This window comes from Panthera tigris, chromosome D1 (genome assembly GCF_018350195.1).
Source record: "Panthera tigris isolate Pti1 chromosome D1, P.tigris_Pti1_mat1.1, whole genome shotgun sequence".
NCBI classification, from domain to species: Eukaryota; Metazoa; Chordata; class Mammalia; order Carnivora; family Felidae; genus Panthera; species Panthera tigris.
The window spans coordinates 69,824,319-69,848,380 of record NC_056669.1 but is presented as its reverse complement, the minus strand read 5'-3'; the positions used below and the strand labels follow the sequence as shown (position 1 = coordinate 69,848,380).

Below are 24,062 nucleotides of genomic sequence, written 5' to 3'. Positions count from 1 at the left end.
AGACAAAAGCTTAAAAGCAGCTGGAGAAAAAGAGCGGCTCTTCAAAAGAGCAACAGTCAGACTGACATGTGACTTCACAACAAAATGATGGAAGCCAAAGGCAGAAGAATCATGTCTTTAAAATACTGAAAGATAATACTTGCCAACTTACTTATTAAAAACTAACCTTCAAACATGAAGGCACAGTAAAGATATTTTGAGACAGACAGAAACAAGTTTTGCCTTCAGATTCTCACCAAAGACAATGCTGAAGGTGTTCTTCGGGTAGAAGGAAATAATCTTGGAAGGAAAATGGAAATGCAAAAAGGAAGGAAGGATCAATATAGGGGTAATGCCAAATGAATACGGACTGTAAAATCAATACGAATAATGCCTCGTAGGGTTAAATATATATAAAATTTTATTATTTGGCATTATTAAGGTGGCAGTGGGGTGCAGGGAATTAAAATGTCCTAAGATCCTTGCATTGTCCCAGAAGAAGCAAAAGTATATTCCATTCCAAGTATATTAGACTCCAGTAACTCAACGATGCATGTTGTAAAAGAACACAAAACCTCTGTGGAGGTTGGAATAATAAAATAAAGCCCTAACCCAGGCCAAATATGTACCCTACAGCAAACACTGCCACTGTCTTAGGCTCCAATTGGGAGGGCTTCGGAGTTGATCTCTGACCCACTTCTTTGTGGTTAGGTTTGTACATTATTTGTATTTGATATATGTATTTGCTTAAGTTTAAGGTCACTAGTCTGCATGTAGATCATGCCAAGGGGTGAGTTTTCAATAATTAGCAGGTCCATTTGAGAAAGATAACCCTTTGGGTGTTGGTATAGAGGAAATCCTCATCTTGGAAGACCCAACCATATTTGCAGTCATGATCCCATATTATTAGGCAGGTAAGCACACTCTTCATGTTTGCATTGATTGATCTTCTTGAATATATTCTGCAGGGAATTCATTATACTAAGGAATAAATTAATTTTTCCCCAGGAAACATATATATGTATCTGTCAGTGCTTATTGGTTAAATGTATGCATCTATGAAATCCTATGACATATTTAGTCTCTACACCATATTACTGACAAGCCAATAGTCTCCCCTTCCCTACCCCCCCCCCAAAAAAATCCCAATAAGAATCTGATATGTGTCTATGCATTCAAAGGCTAAAAACATTCCAGTCCCCCCAATACTGTCCCAGAGAGCTGCTCTCAGGAGCTGTAGTTTCCAATGAGTAGGCTGCCCATAACATGCATGAATCAATGCCCTTTGGAACAGCATTGGCTTGCTAGTTAATAGACTTTTGATTTTCTTTACCCATTGATTAATGAAGCCATAATTTTGCTTTTGAATAGAAAGATAAATTAAGAATTACTGTAACTGGAGCCTACTGGGAAATAGGGTGTCATTTGGCGAACTGGTGGTAGCTATGGAGACAAAGGAGGTTGAATGACTGCCTTTGCTAAAGCAGGCTTCCTGTCAGGGATCTGAGGGGTAAAGTGTTCCACTTAATTCAACAGACACTTATCAGTGTGTTATCAGCCAGCCACATGTCAAGCCCTGCTGGGGAGAGGGAGGGGTGGGTCCAGGGCACAGCCCTTCTCAGATGGACTCCTACATTATGTTCTTTCTTCCAGAGGCAGACACAGAAACCTATGATACAAGACAGAAAATGGGCCAAACTGGGACTCAAGATGCTCTGGAAGACCTGGGGAGGAGGATGCAACATGCATATGTAAGGACAAGGAAAGGCATCATGGCAGGGTGGGATGCGGGAAGTTGGGTGGAATTCTGATATAGATGAGAGTGAAAGCTCTTTTAAGGATGGAGAGGCAACATGAAGAAACCTAAAGAGCCCAGTGAGAAGGAAAGAGCTCAGAGTCCAGTGCTCCTGATTATTAGCTGTGCGACCTTGGGTTAGAAAAGTTACCGAACTTTCCTGGGCCTTGTTCTTCTCCTCTGGAAAATGAAGTGAATAATGGACCACCTTCCAGGCTTGCTGTGAAGACGCACTCAGATAGGTAAGTCTGTAAGGAATCTACCATTGTGCCTGGTATGGTGTACACACTATCAAAGGAATGCTAGAAGCCCCTTCCTTGAATGGGAAGACTTTGAGAGAATCATTGGCCTTCCTCCCTTTGGCCTTCCAGAAGCAAAGGCAGTGTACTGCTTTTTGGGTTTTCTGCCTGTCTGAACTCTGATTACTTGAGCTCTTTCGAGGTAAGATTTGTGTCTATGCACTTGTGATTGCCTTCCTGCTTACGTGAGAGCATGGCCCACAACAGGGGTACAGGAAACCTTTGGGGGATGAATAAGTGAATGAAATGTTCCATCGCCTACTGCTCTCCCATCACTTAGTTTCACAGAGATATTTCGCACCTCCATACGGCCTGGCGTGCCCTCCCCTTTTGCCTACCGGCAAACTCTTCATCCTTCAAAATTCAACTCATGGCTTTGTGAGGTCCTTAATTCAAGATGGAATTGGTCAGATACTTTCTCCTTAGTGCCCCCACGTACCCTTCCACAAAACTCTACCATAACACGCAGTTCATCAGCTTGTGATTGCTTGCTTTACCCTTTGCTACCCCAGCCCTCCAAGCCACGTCTCGCAAGCCTCATTGGCTCCATGGTGTGAACGAGGCATGTTCTCATGTGAGGAGGGAACCTGAGGAGACAGCAGACCATCTCTCCATGAGGCGGGGCTCCTGTTTCCTCTTTGGTTTGTTTGCTTCTAGATTTCTATCCTAAGGAAAAATTGCTATGTTTATATAGTTACAGAACAATTGGGAGTCTGACTTACGGATTTATAATTTCTGTAGCTAATTTTATATAGTAGGAAGTTTCTCAGACAATTTAATTTCTTTCCTTCCCTGAGACAAAGATTTTAAATGGTTGCATGGAGGTAAAGAGTGCATTATAACCCAGGGGGATGACGTGATATGACTCCCACACTAGGACTTAACTTACTTCTGCGCTTTTAGGACCTAGCACGGGGTCTTGTTCAGTGCTCTGCACACAATAGACGCCAATAATTATGTTGAATGAATGAATGCCCTGGTCTCTGGTTATGTGCCTGCCCAGAAACCCTTAATGGCGCCCCATTCCTACTAGCCTACATGTAATCTCCACAGCCTGGTATTCAATTTTGTTCACAAGACGATTCCAACCTCTAATTTCAGAGAAAGCCTTTACAGACCTGTTTTCTACTGCCTTATGCCATGCATCCCTCACTGCAAGCAAGCTGGACTACCGGGTGGATGGCTCTTGGTTCTACAACTGGATGAACTTGTTTGTCTGGGAATGCCAGGCTTAGCTTCAGGGGAGCTCCAGTATGAGAGAGCCCAAGAGAACTGCATGGCCAGGAAGGACCTTCACAGATGCTCTGATCAGAGGTGGGAAATGAATAAGGCATTCTCCAGCAGACCTGAAGACCAGATGCAGTGGCGGCGAGGGTTATGGCCCTTGGGACAGCCACCTCATTCAGCCAAAGGACATGTACTGGCTACATTCCTAGCACACTCAGTTCATGAGCTCATCCTCACACAGAAAAGGTGACAATAAAAACTGCTATCCTGATGGTCCAGGAAGAGCAAGACAAGAAATGGACTCGTGCTTTTTTTTGAGCATCAAACTATTGAGTTTAATGCTATTCATGAAATTGCCATCTCCTGAAGCAGGGAAGGTCCTGCTCTGCGCTCCCAGTGTGTTCTGTACTTGACTTTCCCGGCCCACGTCACACTGTGTTGTAATCACCTGTTTCCATGTAGGTCTTTCTCAAGAGACCATGAGCCTCTTAAGGACATGGGATTTCCCAAATATGGTATTTGACACATGAATGAATGAATGAATGAATGAATGAATGAAGTTGATGCAAGGTGCATACACCTTTTTTAAAATCACTAGATGGCAAATATTCATTGGAAAGTCTAGTCTAAAGTGTCTCAGAAACAGAGTTCTGAATGAATACATACAATAGTATGAAATTTTCAGGGCTGTCCTTACCTCCTTTCTTTCAGCAGAGAGAGGAGAAAGCACCAGAATGGAAGTCAGGAGTCCTGGGATACAGATCTGTGCTGCCAGCAGTATTTGGGCATCATGTGTATTCTTCTTATCTCAGTTTTCTCATTTAAGAAAAAACCTATGGACTGCAGTGACTTCAGACCACCATCTGTAAGCATCTATGGTATCCCAGACCCTGACTCAGGTACTGGGGGTAAGGAAATGACTCAGATATGGTCCTTGCCTCTAGAAAATGCTTCTCAACTCTGTAGTGAAAGACCAGCTTGTTATTGTTTTTAAACGATGTAATCTGTTGCAGACAGTATTTTGGTAAAATTAAAATGTCATAGTAAAAAAAAAAAGTAAAAGCATACAAAATCCAAGTTCTGATTTTTTAATTACTCGATTCATTAGACATTGTTAAATTGCTATTTTTAAGTGCTTATTCTTGACTTCTGGACTTAGTGCATCATGGACTGGTAGCAAATTTTCCCCACCGCTCCACAGACCACACTTTGTGTAATGCTGACTTAGCTCGTGCTCTTATGAGACAGGCTTGCACAGGCCCCTGCAGGGCCCGTGAACGTGGGACAATCCACTGATAAGCAGTGGATTTAATACTCTTCTGCAGAGTATTAAACCTTTACAGCGCAGAGAACTACCGCCTGGTAGTTTTGAAGGTGAAGAGGGGGTGGCTGTGATCGCTTCTGGAGCCTTGAGAAAGTTCTGGCTGGTCCCGTCTGACCCTTTAAGATATCAGGCCATCCCAGGCAGTGTAGCTGCCAACATACCTGAATAGGCTTTGGGCACATTTCAGCTTTTTCCATGCCATCTGGGCTTCCGTGGGCTTCCCGTTGGCGGCCTCACTCCTCGGACCTAAGTCCAGGCACCAACTTTGACATTTCCTCCTTTGCTATGATTTATACCCTTTCTCTGAGTAAACTGCTCTGGATTATAAATCTGTACCTCTGACCAGTCCAGTGGGGGTTTTCAGCGCACACTGGCACCACGTTGGCAAGTCTAGACAAGCTCTGTTGATCACCAGGACGGAACAATCCACCAAACCACACAATATGCTTCCTTATATGGTGTCTTTGAAAGGTTCCTAAGCTTGGGTGTTTGGCTTATTTCCTTTTTATTTCAACTATAAGAATAATCACTTTTTAAAATAGATATTGCAAAAATATGGTACAATATTCAAAAGCACCTTGAGAATACGATAGAAGGTCCCTCTCTTACTCCTATCCCACAATCTCAGCCCCTCCCCCCACCCGTAATACAACCTCTATTCATGTTCCTATCCACCCTTCAGGAGATGTAAGCATACGTCCCTAAAAGGATAACACACACACACACACACACACACACACACACACACACACAGAGCACACTATAAATACCCTGCTGTACTTTCTTTTTTAACGAAACGATTTGTCTTGGCAGTGTTTAATTTCAAATTCTCATTTTTATTTAACTGGTCCCCTATTAATGGATATGTAAATTTTTTCACTTTTTCTGTTACAGTGTTCAGTAGACAGCACATTCCCATGTGCGAGTGTATCTGCATATGTAAACGTCTGGGTATGAACTCCGGAGTCAGAGAAATGTACTCTCTCTGCAAGGCTGTACCGATCGTTACTGCTACAATCAGCTAGGAAAGTGTATGTTTTCCTATACCTCTCTCCACAGGGGGTTCTCAAAAGTCTCATAGATCAAAAATTGCAGCTCTGTGGAATGAATTGGCATTTGCATAATTGTAAATGAGCCTGAGCATCTTCTAAAATATCTAAAAGCCATTGAATTTCCATGTGTTTTGATAATTTTTCCTATTGCTTTATTGATTTTTTAAAAAGCAACCCATAAGAACTCTGTATATATTAAAGAAATCAGCCCTCTGTTTATTATATGGGATACAAATCTTCCCCCCCACTCCACTTTGTCCTTTACCTTTAAAATTTTGAAGTCTCTTTGATAATTAAAAAGTTATTTTAGTTTACTTTATCAGTCTTTTCTTTTAGGCCATCTGTGTTTTGTGACATGCTTGGAGAGGACTTTGCTCTAGAGTCTAAAAAGGATTCCTCTCATATTTTCTTCTAATGCTTTTATGTCTGCATTTTTTATTTTACTTATTTATTTTATTCTACTTATTTTTAAAGTTTATTTATTTATTTTGAGAGAGAAAGACAGAGCAAGCGCACAGGTGGGGAGGGGCAATATTCAGAGAAGGAGAGACAGAATCTCAATCAGGCTCTGAGCCATCAGTGCCTCAGGAACTGTGAGATCATGACCTCAGCTGAGATCCAGAGTCAGATGCGAAACCAAATAAGCCACCCAGGTGCCCCTATTTAGATTTTATTTTTAAGTAATCTCTACACCCAATATGGGGCTTGAGCTCACAACCCCAAGATCAAGAGTTGTACTCTCTACTGACTGAGCCAGCCAGGCACCCTTATGTCTTCATTTTTAAATATTTAAATCTCTGCTATAACTGGAGTTTATTTTGTTTAAGGGAATGAATTACGGAGCAAACTGCTCCCCCCCCCCCCCCCCCCCCCCGACCGTGGCTTCCAGGTGTGCCATTACCACTTATTAAATAATCCATCTTTCCCCAACTGGTAGGAAATTGTACTTTTCTCATAAACTTATTTTCAAATGAATTTGGTTTTATTTCTGCACTTTCTATTAGATCCTATTGATCTGTTTATTCATGCTCTAGTTTCACACAGTTTTATGTAATGTGGTTTTATAATGTAGTTTTATTTTTATTTATTTATTTTTATTTGAGTATAGTTGACACACATTATATTGGTTTCAGGTGTACAACTTAGTGACTCAACATCACTATACATTATGCTGTGCTCACCACAAGCATAGCTACCGTCTGTCACCATACATTGTTATTACATTGACTATATTCCTTATGCTGTGCCTTTTATTCCTGTGACTTATTTATTCCATAACTGGAAGCCTGTATCTCCCACTCCCCTTCACCCATTTTCCTTATTCCCCCAACCCCTTGCTTTCTGGAAACTATCAGTTTGTTCTCTGTATTTATAGTTCTGATTCTGCCTTTTGTTTGTTTATTCATCTGTTTTGTTTTTATTCCACATAGAAGTGAAATCATATGGAATTTGTCTTTCTCTAACTTATTTCACTTAGCATAATACCCTCTAGTTCCATCCATGTTGTCACAAATGGCACAATCTCATCCTTTTTATGGCTGAGTAATACTCTTCTGTGTGTGTGTGTGTGTGTGTGTGTGTAACATCTTCCATATCCATTCATCTATCAGCGGACACTTGGGTTGCTCCCATATCTTGACTATTGCAAGTAATGTTGCAATAAACACAGTGGTACATATATCTTTTCAAATTAGTGTTTTCATTTTCTTTGGGTAAATAGCCAGTAGTGGAATTATTGGATCATATGGTATTTCTATTTTTGATTTTTTGAGGAGCTTCCATATTGTTCTCCACAGTGACGATACCAATTTACATTCTCACCAACACTGTACAAGGGTTGCTTTTTCTCCACATCCTCACCAACATTTTCTATTTCTGTATTTTTGATACTAGCCATTCTGACAGGTATAAGGTGCTATCTCATTGTGGTTTTGATCTGCATTTCCCTGATGATTAGTGATGCTGAACATGTTTTCATGCGTCTGTGGCCATCTGTATTTCCTCTTTGGAAAAATGTCCATTCAGGTCCTCTGCCCATTTTTAAAACCAAATTATTTGTGGGGTTTTTTTTTTGGTGTTGAGTTGTATAAATTCTTTATATATTTTGTGTATTAACCCTTTACTGGATATAGCATTTGCAAATATATGATTTGGCTAGTCTTCTCTCCCCCTCTCTCTCCAATCATTATTATCTTTCTGATATTTTCCGGCTTTCTTGACTAGTTAATTTTTCATTTCCATAAAATCAGTCTGGATAATTTAAAAAAATATTCGAGTTTCTAGGGGAGCATATTAAATTTACAGGTTAAATTTAGGGTTTGGCCTTTCTGCAATATTCAGTTTCATATCAAGGTTTTGTTTGTTTACTTAAATAACATTTGTTTAAAAAGGTAACATGTATATGTATAATGGTACAAAGGGGTATATGATTAAATGTGAATACAACTTCCAGTTCTGGTCCCTACTCTCCCGTTTTGCTTTAGAGACAGTGAGTTTCTGGTGTATGTTCATAGAGGTATTCTATGCACTGAAAATGCTATATGTGCATATAATAATTTGATTCTGACTTAGATGGCAGCAAGCTAGAGACACTGTCCTGCTTTTCCCCACCTAACAATATATACTGGGGAACATTCTATATCAGTACATATACACTTGCCTTATTCCCTTTAATAGATGCATGGTTTTGAACTATGGAAACACAGCCAGAATTTTTTTCTTTAACACAGCCAGAATTTTTAGTATGTCCCCTACTGATAAAAGATTGCTTCTTTCCACCTCTTATTTTTATAAACAATGCTGTAATGAGTATCCTTCCCCACACAGCTTTGTGTGAGAATATTTCTGAAAGCCTAACTCCTAGATATAGATTTACTATGTTGAGTCATAAAGAAAATATACACACAACAATGTGAATACACTCAACACTGCTGAACCGAACGCTTAAAAAATGATCAAGGTGGTAAATATTATGTGTGTTTTTTTTTGCCACACTAAGAAAAAAGAAAAAGTACAATTTTGATAGATCCTTACCAAACTGCCCTTTAAATATCAAGGCAGCTTATTAATTATACCCCATTTAAATTTGCCTTCTGTTTGCCATATTTTGGCTCAGTGGTTGTAAAAATAGATTTTTTTCCTGAGTGAAATCATCTATAAGTTTTGAATAAAGTTGCCCCCCATTTCTCTCATACAGAAATTTCTGGAAAAATTCCAGGGATCAGCGATGCTCTGCTATAAAACTGCGCAGGCTGGGAATTGCTGCTAGGAGGCAGCTTTGCTTCCTTCCAGCGAAGGCAGCCGCGCCACTTTTATTAAAGAACAGGCTTTGCTGAATCACTGTGGCTCCCTGTCCTACTGCGATTTGGGTTTGTTTGAAGACTCAACTGAAAGCAAACAAGAGGTTTCGTATGACTGAAATCACACCTTTCAAGTGATGTCCTAATTTCCGTATCAAGGGTCTGTGACTGAGAACGTTTATTTAACTCCTTTCCCCATCTCCACTCTCAGAATCACCTTATTGCTATCAACCGCGTGCCCACTTGGACACATTCCATGGGGTTAAGCCTTGAATGAGATGGGAAGGACAAAGGAGGTATGAGTACGGATATTAATGTAAACCAAATAAAACTGGGCACCCCTGGGGGCTCTGGGCAGATGGGTGACATACCTAAAAGAAGAATCTACCCAATCTGACTCCAAGAAGCGTGAAAAGCACCACAGGTCTTTACTGAATGTTTCCTGAGGACGCAGCAGAGGGTAAATTACCTCACACAGTGTTCTGCAAAGGGCTTACTCCCTTTTGATGGCTCTTCTTGTAGAAATTAAATTCATGAAAAATCTCCTCTGGATTTTTCCTTCTTTCCCTGATTTCCACTCCAAAATGGCAGCTGCTCAAATATGTCTCTTCTCACTCTTTAACGTTCTAATACTGTCTCAGCTTTCTGACCTTCCTTCTTCCCTCACTTCTTTACATGGTCTTCATCCTCTAGAACCTTCTCTGTAGCACGGTTTACCTCTTCCAATTGCATTCCCACCCAATAAAACCAAAGCATCTTAGAAGGTGGGACGAAGGGAGGATGATAAATCCTTCAACTTAATTTTTTGTCCCAATGATAAAAGTAATAATGGGCTTATTCTTTGATGGGCACTGCATGTGTATTATTGCGTATACTGTTTCATAACCAACATATGCAGTTCCCGTTCTCACTAGCGCCATTTTGCAAATGAAGACTCTAAGGCTCAGTGAAGGTTAGGCCACCTACTCAAGGTCAAAGACCTTTGGAAGCCACATTAAAACTTACCTACTTGCCTTGTACTGTTTTCATGGTTTTTAAGTAACAATGCAAGGCAGCAGGTGGCAAGGGCAACTTGTGATCATGACAGTGTTCTCCATCCCCATATCCTTTCTCTAATCTCTCTTTTTCCAAATCGTCATGCGTGGGTCTAGTGATGCCCCCTGCTTCCACCTCAGTGGCTGAACCAATCTCTAGACCCAGCATCTTCTTGCCCAATTGGCTTAGCTCTACATCCCAGGGTTCTGTTAATCTCTCTTCTCCTTCATGCTGTCTCTGTTCTCTCTAGTGCTCCCCCTTCTGCTCCTACAGGCCTGACATGCTGCCCTGAATTCTGGGCTTTTGGTTGAGGTTCTGCAATCTGTTCTAATTCTTGCCAATCCACTGCTGCCTTGAAATGTCCATCAATTTACCTTCTACTTTCCATTCCTTTTTTTTTTTTTTTTAGCATAAACTGCCCTACCCACAGCTCCTATGTGGAGTAACGAGCTGTGTGGTTCTTTACATGGAGGTAGCCATTGATTAGACTAAGGGTAGATATCTGATACAGGGGTGCCTGTGCACTGACTGTCCAGTGATCAATCTGTCTTCCTAGTGTTTCAGCTAGGAGTCACCAAAAAGGCTCAGTTGGCTATGGGAAGCCAAGGAAGAGAGTTATATAGCCACCCTTTGGAGCCATGTGCAACATTAGCAAGCAGGGACAGTAGGTCTATTGAGGACGGAGGAGAGATTCACATAGAAGAACATAGAAAAGGGGAACCTGGGTGGCTCAGTTGGTAAGCATCTGACTCTTGATTTTTGGCTCAGGTCATGATGTCATGGTTGTGAGAGCGAGCCCTGTGTTAGGCTCCATGCTGGGCACGGAGGCTTTTTAAGATTCTTTTTCTCCCTCTGCCCCTCCTCAACTCATGCATATGCACATGTGTGCTCTCTCTCACTCTCAAAAAAAAAAAAACTGTAGAAAAAACTATGTGACTTTGGGGGACTGTGGGGTTGTGGGAGAGAAAAGTGACAATTTGTCTCAGCTTGATGCCTTCCAGGCATAGCTCTCCTGAGGCTTTTTTCACTCAGTATTAACTTGTGTTCTCCTAAGTTCTATTTTGTCCCTACATAAAGTTTCCTTTGTTCTTCAGTTAGTTTGAGTAGGTTCCTGTTACATATAATCAAGAAGCTTCATTAAACCATCTCCTTCCTCAGGTTGGGAGCCTTGTCTGCATGTGTGACCTCTGGCTGTGTCCTGATGCATACTAGAAGATCTCTTGGTTTTGGTTGCCTCTAGACCTTGTTCTGGAGGTGGCATTGAACTAGCTCCTGCGGACATCCAGATAAGGTTGCTCAAAGGAAGGGGAAGAGTCTGAGGACAGGAATAGAGTTGGAATGGGTATGGAGTTTTGTTGTTGCGGTTTCTTTTTGATGTGAGGGTGTGGTTATTGTCCTCAAATTGCCCCTCGGCTTTGGGACAGAGGGTTAGGGCATATGGGGAGATGGCATTGCCAGGCAGGGGAGGAGAAGCAGGCAGAGGCAGAGCCTGGGGGGTGGCAAAGGAGTCGTGTCCTCATTCTGTGGGCATTCTCAGGCTGAGGAGTGACATGGTGAACTTGAACAATTTGAGTCACCAGCTTTTCTGGTTCCTGCAGAGGCTTTTCCATCTGAGGACAAACCCCTGATTTACTGATGAGGAAATGGAGACCCAACCATGAAAACATGGCAGAGATCAGTAGCATTTAGGGAGTGCTTTCTACAGGAAAGGCTCTGCTCCAAGCACTTCATGCATATCAGTACACTTAGCCCCCACAGTAACCCTCTGAAGTTGGCACTCTTACCATCCTCATCTCATGGAAGAGGGAACCAAGGCACAGAGGGGTTAAGCAGCTTGCCAAAGTCACACAGTAAGTGATGGAGCCAGGAATGAACGCAGGCAATGTTGATTCGGAGCCAATGCTTTCAGTTATTATACGGTACTACTTCTCCCGTGTACTGAAGATCAGTGGAGCTTTATTGTCACAAACAAAAGCTGGTAATGAGTGTGTGTGGGTGTGCGAGTGACTTTCTCAACCAGATGAGGCAGCATGTCACAATCCATGGAAAACATAAGAAAGAAGGCAATGGTGTTTTTTTTTTTTACATTTTTTTTAACATTTATTTATTGAGACAGAGAGAGACGGAGCATGAACGGGGGAGGGGCAGAGAGAGAGGGGGGACACAGAATCGGAAGCAGGCTCCAGGCTCCGAGCCATCAGCCCAGAGCCCGATGCAGGGCTCGAACTCACAGGCCGCGAGATCGTGACCTAAGTCGAAGTTGGACGCTTAACCAACTGAGCCACCCGGGCACCCCAAGAAGGCAATGGTTTTAATTAGAGAAAAGTGATCAAAGTCTAGAAAATAAAAAATCAGGAAAAACAAATGTTTGGTAGACTATGATTTAAATGCTTTAAAAGGAGATGAGAAAAGAAAACTCTCAAGCCCTTTTGGCCAGTACCCAGAGTCTTATACACTATTTTAACTTTAAAGAAAAAGAATACCTGCTTGTTTATTGATTCTTGTGTCACAGGTGGGGTGACAATCCTGCTGGCTGGCTTAAGTAATCTTCCAAGGCAGGGCCCCCTGAAATGAAATATTCAATGCCTGTTTTAGGGCCCACCATTATCCGACCCCTTACGGTCAGGGAAGCCTTGAAGCTAGAGATATATATAAAAGCGGGAGTGGTTTTTTTCTAGGGCATTTTCCATGAGTGAGTGACCATTCAAAGCTCATGGTTTTCTGCAAGAAATATATGTGACTCACTTGTCAGTTAATTCAGATATTTGTTGAGCACCTACTATGTGTGAGATACTGTGTTAGGGACTGGAGATATTAAGTGGACATCAAACACAAAACACAAAACACAAAACACAGCTGACACAAGAGCTCAACTTTCTCCCTTCTGCTTCAAACACATAAAAATGTTAGACAGGGTGGGGTACTTGGGTGGCTCAGTTGGTTGAGTGTCTGACTTCGGCTCAGGTAGTGATCTCACGGCTTGAGAGTTCGAGCCCCATGTCAGGCTCTGTGCTGACAGCTCAGAGCCTGGAGCCTGCTTCAGATTCTGTCTCCATCTCTCTCTTTGCCCGTCCCCTGCTCATGCACTCTTTCTTTCAAATATAAATAAACATTAAAAATTTTTTTTTTAATGTTAGATGGAGCACCTGGGTGGCTCAGTTGGTTGCGCGTCCAACTTCAGCTCAGGTTATGATCTTGTGGTTTGTGAGTTCAAGCCCCACATCAGGCTGGTTGCTGCTGTCAGCATGGAGCCCGCTTCAGATCCTCTGTCTCCCTCTCTCTCTTCCCCTCCCCTGCTTGTGTATTCTCTCTCAAAAACAAATAAAACATTGGAAAAAAGTTGGACAAAATGTAATGGATAAATTTTTAAAAATACATAACTGAAAACTTAGAAAAATTTGGAAACATTTCCTGGATGCCAGAAATGGGGAGGAAAGTCTAACCTAGAAGAGTGAACAGGAGCTGGTATGTGATGGCCTACTGGGGTCATGGACTGGGATGTGGGCCCCAGGGGCAGAGGGGGAGGTTTTAAGGCCACGTGGGGAGAAAAGGGGAAGTATTGAGCAGGTTTTAGATGACAAGTGGGCAGATAACAAGCTGCATCATTTGTACATGAGGCTACTACGACCAAAAGCACAGATCTGAACTTTACATTTTAGTGAGGGAGAGACATGAAACAAGGACTTACAGTCAATGTGATGGGGGTGACGACAGGGGAGGTACAGGGTGCTGTGCAAGCACCTGGCAAGGTCACCCATTTTGTACAGAATTAGGGAAGGCTTCCAGGAAGAAACAAGGTGAGCCTGGAAGGATAATTAGGAGTTCACTGGGTGAAGGGGGGCTGGAAGATGTTCCAGGCTGAGGGAAGATTCAGATGCTAGAGGGGCATGGCTCTTTGGGGAGCGTAAAAGAGGCTCTGGATGGGCAAAGCTTAGAGCGGAAGCAAGAAATAAGATGGACAGGTGAGACAAGCCTGGATCAGGAAGGGTCCTCAAGCTATGATCAGGAGTTTGAACTTTATCTTAGGGTCAGTTAGGACATCTTAGTCGGAGGCAATGGCATAATCTGATTTGTGTTTTCTTGAAATGGCCCTAGAGCAGTGTGGATAAGAGGAAGAAGACTGGAGGCAGGGAGATCAGGAAGCTAGTGCAATAATTCAGGCAGGAGAGGAGGGCGGCTTAGTGGAGCAGTGGTGATGAGGGAGTGAACTGGATGAACTTAGGACAGAAGGCAAAAGTTGGGGCAGGGGAGAGAATCGAGGATGATGCTCAGGTTTCTAGCATGACTAACACGGTGAATGGGCATCGTTGGCAGAGAACCAGATGCCTTGGACACATGCCATAAGGGTGTGCTTGATAAAGTGGAAACGGACTCAGTGCAACGTTTTCCTAACAGTGAGCAAATATCCGCTCACTTTTAGTTCCTGAGTCCACCTACAAGTTGATCTAACATTCTCTACTGCCTCCACCTGCCTAGGGTTACCTCTTTGTGACTTGAAGGTCTAGCCTGAGCTCAGTATTTCTAATCCACATTCCCCACTGGTCATCAGGACACTCTGTCTGTCCGCTAGGAAGTGTGCATTGGGCGTTTCCTCGTCTCTTTCTGGCCATCAGTGGTATAGCCAATAACGTGATGGTGATTTTTCATTAGTTTTCTTGCCGTTTTGCAGTTAGAGTAACAGTAAAATTTATACTCAACAATATTATTACAATTTTCCACTACTAATGGGGTTATTATTTTTGTTCATTTGTGTTTGAAAGCCATTAGCATAAGCTTTACCTCCAACAATATCTACTGTGATTTTTAATGCCCTTGAAACTTACAGGTGAGCGATAAGTCTATAATAAGAGAATGCTAGTAAGCATATAAATGTCTTTCTTGGGAAAAAAGGGCTTTTTTTTCCCCCCCATCCTGGTTGGACTCAGGTTCTTTGATAGAGTGATTGGTAGGATATAAGGCATTAAAGGCTGAGAACACTGTGTTAGTTTGTAGATGTGTTCAAACAAGTTCCCAGTTATTCAGAGGACACTTTTATATTCTGGAAGGATTCATATTCTTGCTCTTTTTTATGTTGTTTCTTACCTGACTTACAGAAAAATATAATAAATTATGTGTTTGCAGGGAACAATATTGAGAATTATGAATGGTTTGGAACTAAAGGGGCCTGGAAATCACTCTCTCTGGCTGACTTTCCAAGGGGCTCTGGGGCTTGATGCACTGCTAGTGGAGCTCTGGAAACAGGGATTATTTAAGAGGCTGGTGAGAGGGGTTTCTCTGTGGGGCAGCTGTACCGGGCAGGCAAGTGGACTGGCAGGGCCACCTTCAAGGGTGTGTGACCAGCAGACTCTCAGGGCCCCATGCTATGAAGTTCACAGCATCGGGTGCCTGGGTGGCTCAGTCAGTTGAGTGTCTGACTCTCGATCTCGGCTCAGATCATGATCTCATGGTTTGTGGGATTGAGCCCCGCACTGTCAGTGCAGAGCCTCCTTGGGATTCTCTCTCCCTCTCTCTCTGCCTCTTCTCCACTCACATGCACGCGTGCTCTCTCTCTTACATCTCTCTCTTACATCATCTCTTACAGCAGCACCATCTTAGAATTCTTAAGTCTTGAACAAGGGGCCCCACTTTGCACTAGGCCTTGCAAATTATATATTTGGTACTGTGTACAAGCTTTGGAGCAAGACAGATTTGGGTTTAACTTCCAGTATTCTCTGGCTGTTGACTGGGGCTCAGTCTCCTTATTGGTAAAACAGGGATAATACTACTGTCTTCTCAGACTAGACATGAGTGCTAAAAGTAGACACCCGCACCAGGGGGCCTAAAAGACAGTGATAGACCCCGAGATAATGCTCAGTGGGATTTTAACTCCTAGGTGCAGTATTCATAATTAAACCTATTATGGTTTAATGTCAGGAATACTAGCCAGCTGGGATAGGCAGACTGTGGGATTAGATAGCTAATCCCATGTGTGCTGGTTAGGAACACACCAAGCAAAGAATGTTTTCCTAAGGGGGATGTTCTAAGGCTGGGGGCCCCATCCATCAGCTTCCAACTTTTTGCTGCTATGACACATGATAAATAATGCTTGCTGGCACAACTGGTCCCAGTTTCTCATGATTCATACATGCTTCTCTTCTCTCCAGGAATCTCTTGAGAAGGACACCGAATGAGACTGGCATTATTAAGAAGATGCCCTTGACCTTGACCTAATTTATTTTCAAACTTCAGTGTTTCAACTATTATTTGTAGTGTGTGTGTGTGTGTGTGTGTGTGTGTGTGTGTGTTGTTTTATCATACCACACAACGGAACTTGCCAAGCCAGTGTACCAGAATCCTGTGCTTGAGAACCAGAAACGTGGACCCTCAGGATTGCAAAGGATCCTCCCCCATGACAGGCTGGACAGATTAGGACCAAGACGATGCCTTCCAGGGTGCCTGGGTGGCTCAGTCGGTCACGCAGCTGGCTTCAGCTCAGGTCATGATCTCACGGATTGCGGGTTTGAGCCCTGCACTGGGCTCTGCACTGACAGTGTGGAGCCTGCTTGAGATTCTCTCTCTCTTTTTCTCTCTCTGCCCCTCCCCCACTTGCACTCCCCAAAATAAATAAAGTTAGAAAAAAAAAAGGTGGTGTCTTCCATGGCCTCACAGGTGTATGTGCATGAGCAAGGCGAGTTATGAGCATGCCGGCCAGAGTCTGGGAAATACTAGCTAGTTGGTTAGATACACTTGTGATGAATAACATGCAATCTTGAAACATCTGGTTAGACATTTTTTCCTAAGAGTGTAGAAAAGGCTTTAAATCAAATTAATAAAAAACATAAGCTAATTCCTGGGAATTTTTGGATTCTGGTCCAAAAGGATTCTTCAGGAGATTATAGGAGGAGTCAGGGTGACCTGTGCTGCATTCAGTTTAAAGTTTGTGGGCAGCCTGGAGTCCCGACGGGAGACTTCACAGGGAGGCACCAGGGGCCTCAGCTTAGCTTGCCCTCCTGTGCTGCTCAGGCCTGTGGGCACACACACGTCCTGAGACAGGTCCCCAGGGCCTCCTGCAGTCTTAGGAGATGTGGGACAGCCTTGCAGTGACCTGTGCTCTGAAATGACCACGTTCCAAGCACGCTTGCTCCTTTCTTACTCCCTCCTGAGCACTTGTGAGCAGTGAGCCGTATCTGCCCAGTGGGCCCTCTCAGGCCTGAAGGGCTTCTGTGAGTGCGTGGTACCAGGTGAAGCTGGCCCATCACCTCTCCACAGTACAGCCTGTGAATGGCCGTGGAAAAATGGCAGCTCTTCTTGCCAGATGCTTCTTCAGCCTCTTTCTAGTGCTTTTAATGAGGGACGATAGCACTGTCAGCCAAGCAAATCAAAAAGAACGATGGGCTATTTCTCCCTTAACTCTCAATGGGATGGGGGGGCGGGTGGCTAGATAATGGTACAGTTCCTGGCCCCGTGGCACACAGTACATGATACATAAAAGATCCTCAGTCCCTAATTATTACAACTAATGACCAACTAACTTGTTAAACACCTCGAGGCATAGTCGCAAAAAGCATGGGCTGATATGCAGTGTATTTTTGGAATAGTGATTCTGGTGTGGACAACTTCAGAGTCACTCCTGCGACCCTCTCAAGGATCATAGCAAGAAAACCATAACCAACTGCATTGACTCTCAGGAGGCCGCATCCCAAAACGTGGCCACAGCAGCCGATTTTAGTACAAACTGAAGAAAATGCAAATACAGTCGGGGAAAATCTGAGACAACAGGATAGACATGTGTGTCTCTGTCCTTACATTGACATAAACCCCCAAACTCAGCAAACAGATTTTGCTTCCTATGGCACCGATTTTCCAGCACATTGTACTGTGAATTTCAAGCCCCCAGGAAAGAAATCTAAGGGATGTTTTGACTGCACTCCTGGTTTTGGGTCATTCTGTGATTGTTTTTCTTACCTGTTGCCGAATTTCTTCCTCCATTTTCACAGGTGAGCCCAATTCTGCAACTTGTTTGACACCTTCGCTCGCATATCCTCCGTACTCCCATAGCACGTAATTCTTGGAGTGGGATCCACCAATGATTGCAGACCAGTGATTGGCCCGACCTGGGAAAGCCAATCAGAATGCAGGTATCAGTGTGGCTGTGGCTAATGCACGAGTCCCTTAAATGTTGCAAAGAAAGTGTAATTGGACAATTATTCAACCAGCACTGGCTAAGCCCCCACTCTGTGTTAGGCCCTGTGCTATTCAGGGATGAATAAAACCATTGCTGTAAACAAGGTGGTCTTGGGAATATGCAGACAGGACAACAATAGACAGAAATAATTCTGGGTTTCAGGGAAGGGTTTCAGCAAGACTTTTAAAGGCTGATCAGATTTGTAAGACGGAATAGAGAGGAGAGGCTATTTCTGGCAGACTCAGAACCATTAAATAACACTGTGTGTTTGGGGAGCCATAAGTAATTTAGCATTGCTGTGTCACCAACTGTCAGGGGAGAGGTAGGAAATGATGCCAGGGAGGTAGAAAGGAGCCTGCTCATGGATGGCTCTGCCTCACATGCCTCAGGAATTTGGATGCCATTTGAAAGGGTCTGAAACCACTGAAGGGTCCTGAGCAGGGGAATGGCGTACTCGCAGTTGAATTTTAGATAAGTCATCTAGGCAGCCGTGTGAAGAATGCATTAGAAGGAGCCAAAGGGGAGTGTGGGGCTGTGGGGGGAGAGCAAGGAGCAAAGGGTAGAGGGAATGAGTGTGGGCTTGGGAAGCTCTTGGAAATAAGCATGGTTGGCTTTGAGCTGGCTTTTCTGTGCCTTCCAGGATGAGGGGTAGGCAGACTAGCCACGGGAGAGGATGGGGAGAGGTGGTCTGGGTATGTGGAAGGGACTGGTCCACAGCGGTCTGGTGAGGATCATGGGGGAGGGTGCCTACAGGAGGGAAGGGTGACGTGGTGAGGAGGATGACATCAGGGTGACGTGGATGAACGAGGAGGGAGGTGCAGGAGGGAACCAGTGGGTGATGTGGGGGGAGAACAGAACAAGATCTGGACAGGACCAAGGCAAAACTGACTGAGGGGTCTTCCAAGTGCCAGGGGGAGGAGGGAGAGGAATGGAGAGTCAACATCAGCACTTCACTGGGTTTGTTTCTGCTGTGATGAGTATTGATGTATATATATGTGTATATGCTGGTTAATGAACATATAGTCCATCATAAGGCCAGGTCAGTTCTCAGCCATTCTTTGGTTGGTTAATAAAGTCCTGAGTTAAAGGACATTTTCAGGCATAGTGAGGAGGAAAACTCGAACTGGGTGGACACAAGTAACAATTGCAGCTCACTCCCCTGTGGCCCGGGGTGACAGAACTCTCTGCTTTACTCTACCACATAAGAAAACCATTCTGAACAGGGCCCGATCCGGTTTACATGAGCTCCCTGCTACCCCAGAGCCCTCTGCTCCAGGCGCCCATCAAGAACACGGGCACAAAGCCACCCTCCCAGCCTGCTGAGGGCTGCCATGCCCTGCCCCAGGCACATGATGTCACTGTGTAAGCCTGCCCAATCGCCTGCTCATTATTTCCTACACATCAGGGAAATGCAAACACTGTGTTCATCCATCATTTCCCTAGAGAAGACAGATGGATATGCTGCCAGCTTTTTGTGTAACTCACTTCCTGGGTGAGGAGACTCTCCTGGTTGTCATCTAAGTCAAGAGCACTACTTATGTAAGGCCAAGGGCTGGGAGCCACATGTGACCTTTGGTTCACGCTGTGAACACAGGGAGACCAGCTTCAGCGTCTCTTGCTTCTTCTGCCTTGTTCTACCAAATGCCCCCTTTTCCCAGACCCACCCTGCCTGTAATTCTGCACCTCAGGGGCTTAGCACATGCTGTTACCTCTATGCTCTCCTCCTGCTTGGCTTGGCCAACTCTCATCCCTCCTTCATAATTTACCCAGAATCCCCCAGGAGCCCCCAGGCTGACCTAAGTCTTGACTCCCGTCTCCCCATAGCACAGATAACATTTATGATCACTGTTACATGTCTGTTTCCCACCAGACTATAACCTCCCTGAGGAGACCTGTCCTCAGTGCTGTCCCTAGCACCTAGCACTGTGTCTGATGCATTGAGAATGCTTAGCCCATGTTTTCAAAAGCATTTCACGCAAACAGTCAAAGGGGAAGGTGGCAGTATATGTGCTCGAAGCATTTGGGAGCAGGCTTGCACAGATTTGATTCAATATGATTAAATTCAAGTTTCAGCTCTGCAGAGTTCCTGACACCTATTGGGCTAACACACTCAGCTAACCCGCATGCTGTTAAAAAACAAACACCAAGCAGCAACGAAAAAGAGAGGCACTGGTCTTACAAGGACTCAAATGCTAGCATTGCCACTTTCTAGCTATGTAAACTTGGTCAAATTCCAATTACTTTATTTCCCTGAGTCTCGGCTCCTTCCTCTGTAATTCAAAGATGATAATGCCTATCTTACTGACCTATTATAAGAATTAAATTCAATTTTTAAAAGATGAGATAATATATGAAATCACTACTGGCACACAATAGACACTCAATAATTATAGTTTCCTCCTTTCCTGGTTGTTAGGGAGGCTACAAAATGAGTAAAACAAGAAACCTGCCTTTTATTCAGTATAGGCGATAAGAAATCTATGTACTATGGAATAAGAGAATAGGAATGAGCACAATCATAGGGAGATGAGGGGATGGATCCAGATGGGTCTTTCTGATTTATTCATTCAACTTCCATTTACTATGTGCCAAGCACAGTGGCAGGTCCTGGACACTGACAGGAATTGGATAAGGTGCTTGCCCTGGAGGGACTCACAGCCTGGGGGTGGGGAAACAGATGGTTCAGCAGATTACTCACAATCCAGCATGGTCAGGGATATTATAGAAACAAGATCGCAGAGCAGAGAGGATGGAGCAGGCAACTCCAAAGTCCCCAAATCCAAGGAATCAAAGTCTAAAGGCATGAGTGCAGAGAGGCAGGTGTCGCAAGAGTGGGATCTGTCTTTGTGGTTCCTTACACTTGAATAAAATGTCATTGTACCAGTTCGACTTTCTGATCAATTTAGTTGTTAGTTTCCTACAATGGTCTTGCAACATATCACATTAAATCAAATTCTAATCCACTGAATGACATCAACCATATAACAGATATCTGCAAGGCACTAGGCCAGGAGCAGGGACCAGACTTCTCCCTGGGGAGACAAGGCAGGTACCCATGGAAAACAATCCACAACATTAGAAAGGGCGATGACTTCAGGTGAATGGCAGTCACTCAGGTGCAGAATGGTATAGGAAGATAGGCACTGGTGACCAAGAGCCGGAAGAAGTGGGCTCCAGGCCTCTACGCATGACCATGAATCAGTCATTCACTCTCTCAGAGCCTCAATTTACCTTTTAAAGATAGGGGTAATAATTACTAGCTGGACTATCTCCCAGAGTTGTGCAAATTAATTGGGCTGGTTTTGGAAAGAACTATGAAAACTTTAAAGAACCATACAAAGCAAAGGTCTCGGTACTATTATGGATGGAAAGCATTATGGGAATTCGCAAGAGGAATCTAAAAGAATTTGGAATATCAAGGAGACTGTCCAGTGGAAGGAGGCTCCCACGGGAAGATTGGCAGGACAGGAGGAGCAGGGATTCTGATAATGACATACATATGATGATTAAACACCTATGAGGTGTCAGGTGTAATGCTTTTGTAGGTGTAATCCTCACTACAACCTCATTCTCACTTTATAGATAAGAAAACTGAGACCTCGAGATGTTAAGGAACCTGCCAAAGCTCACAAAGCTAGTGAGGGTCAAAACTGGTGTTCAAACCCAGGTCTGCCTGACCTCAGAGCACATGTTCTTTTCCCTACATCCCACCGAGAGGTCAGGAAATAGAGGAGACTATTTGGTGGACTCGAGGTAGAGGAGGCAAAGAGATAAGATGAAGGAGAAAGTCAGGACTGGGTCAAGAAGGATACTGAGTGCCCACTGTGAAAGGAGGGAAACATGATGGAAGTTTCTTTCTGGGAAGAATCAAATGCCAATACTTAGCATGTACTGACCCTTCACTAAGTGCCAGGCACCGTGCTAAGGATTGACCTACATTATCACAGTAAACATGAAGAAGGAGAAGGAGAAGGAGAAGGAGGAGGAGAAGGAGGAGGAGGAGGAGGAGGAGGAGGAAGAGGAAGAGGAAGAGGAAGAAGAAGAAGAAGAAGAAGAAGAAGAAGAAGAAGAAGAAGAAGTTCCTTGATAAAGAGGCTATAAGAATTCCCATTTTTCACATGTGGAAACCCAGACTCAAAGAAGTTAAGTGAGCTAACCCAAGATCAAAGAGTAGATGAGTGAGGACACTGGGATTCAAGGTCAAATCTGTCTGGTGCCAGAGCTGTGCTCTCTACTCCACCACATCACGTCCAGGATGTGCCCAGTGTTGGGAAGGGAGAAGGCCCAGAGTGAGGAGACAACGCAACAATTCCTGCATGCGTTGTGTAGGGTTTGACTCTGGGAACAGCAGAGAGGAAACAGAAACACAGGATCAGAGGTATGAGCCAATAAGAGGGGAGACTGGACAGTCTTTGGGAGGCAGTTTGGTGAAGTAGTTAAAGCTCTGGTTTTTGAATCAGACCACTGTGTGTTCTAGGCTCAGTTCTGAAGCTCAGTTCTAGATAGGATATGTCAGTAATCACTCTCAACCTCATTTTCTTCCTCTGGATATTGATATGACCAGTCTCCTGGTGTGGTTCTGAGGCTGAAGTCCTCAAAGTCATGACTAGTGGCTGGAACATAAAATGGGCTTGATAAATATTAGCCAGTCAAATTAAATGTGAATAGGATGGGGCAAATCCAGACAGGTTTCTGGAAGGCATGGGAAGAAAAAAAGATCTGAGCAGGTGGTTGGAAGGCAGCTTGGTTTAGAATTGGTGGGTAGAGATGACAGAATGACAGATACAAGGTCCTGAAACTGAAAGAAAAACCAGGAGGGAATCATCTAAATGGGACTCAGTAGTCTGGGGCCTGAGAATGAGGTGGTCAGCACATCCACTTAGCTGGGACATAGAGAGGTTCAGCACTGGGCCCCAGCACCCTCCAGGAAATAAGGGAGGAAAGAGAAGGAGAAACCCCAGGTATCAGGAAGCCTGGCGATAGGGAGACAAAGTACATACTTGTGGCTTTATTAAAGGAATACTCAGGAAGGCTACAGCTGAGGTCCTTGGTGAAACTCTAGGGCTTTAGTCTTGAGGGAAGGGGCAGGGGCAGGGGCAGGGGCAGAGAAACGAAGGCTATTGCTAACCTCTTTGGCTCTCAGATAAGGCTACACAGCTCTTTAGTTTTAGCACGCCTCTCTCTGGCTCCAGCAGTATTCTAGTAGCCTACACATACCTGGGTCCCGGTGGAAAGCTGGGAGGAGGAAATGATCAGACATGTGAGTTTGAGATACTGATAGCCAACCAGGTGCATTTGTGTGAAAAGCCCCTCCAAAGAGATATACTGAATATATGTGCAGTAACCTCACTTCTGACACTTTTTCTGTTGTCATTGCTGGTGCTAAATCACCAGTGATGCCTACATTCACAATGATGCCTAAAAGACCATTACTGATGAAAGAAGAACCATGTCTGGCTTTTTGTCTTATGCAGAAGGAGGCATGTTATATGTACACGGATTCTGTGAAGTGTTCTGTGCATGACAGGTATTCAGTAACAACCCAGATTTCCTAGCCTGCTTTGTCAGTGGCTGCATTCCCTTGCCAATCTCAGTCCTGCAGAAAGTCATCCATATAATTCCTTGACATAACATTCATGGCGCTTCACTGGAGAATGTCCTACAACCTCAGTGTCTACATTGCTACAAACTCCCATTACCCAACCTCAGCCTCACCCAATGTATCCTTTTAGCCCTGGGTTTTAGCCCTGGATGGGTCCTTATGGATCTGCTGAACCAGAGCTTCTCCAATCCCTAAGTTCCAGACACTTCTCGTCCTTTCATCTCTAAATGGACAACCTTCTCACTTAACTCCTCTGAGAAGACCAAGGTTAACCCAACCACAGACT

The 24,062-nt window shown here is 44.0% G+C and overlaps 1 protein-coding gene across 2 annotated transcripts in view; it reads right to left on the bottom strand.

Moving 5' to 3' along the window:
* The window catches only part of SPON1 (spondin 1), a 257,617-nt gene that overhangs the window by 93,614 nt on the left and 139,941 nt on the right, over positions 1–24,062 (bottom strand). For both annotated transcript variants that reach the window (XR_006208341.1, XM_042958428.1), the window contains exon 6: positions 17,955–18,103. Coding sequence is in view for 1 of the 2 variants with exons in the window: in XM_042958428.1 (XP_042814362.1) it covers positions 17,955–18,103 (149 nt within the window). In the remaining variant the exon portion in view is untranslated. The remainder of the gene's footprint in view (positions 1–17,954; positions 18,104–24,062) is intronic.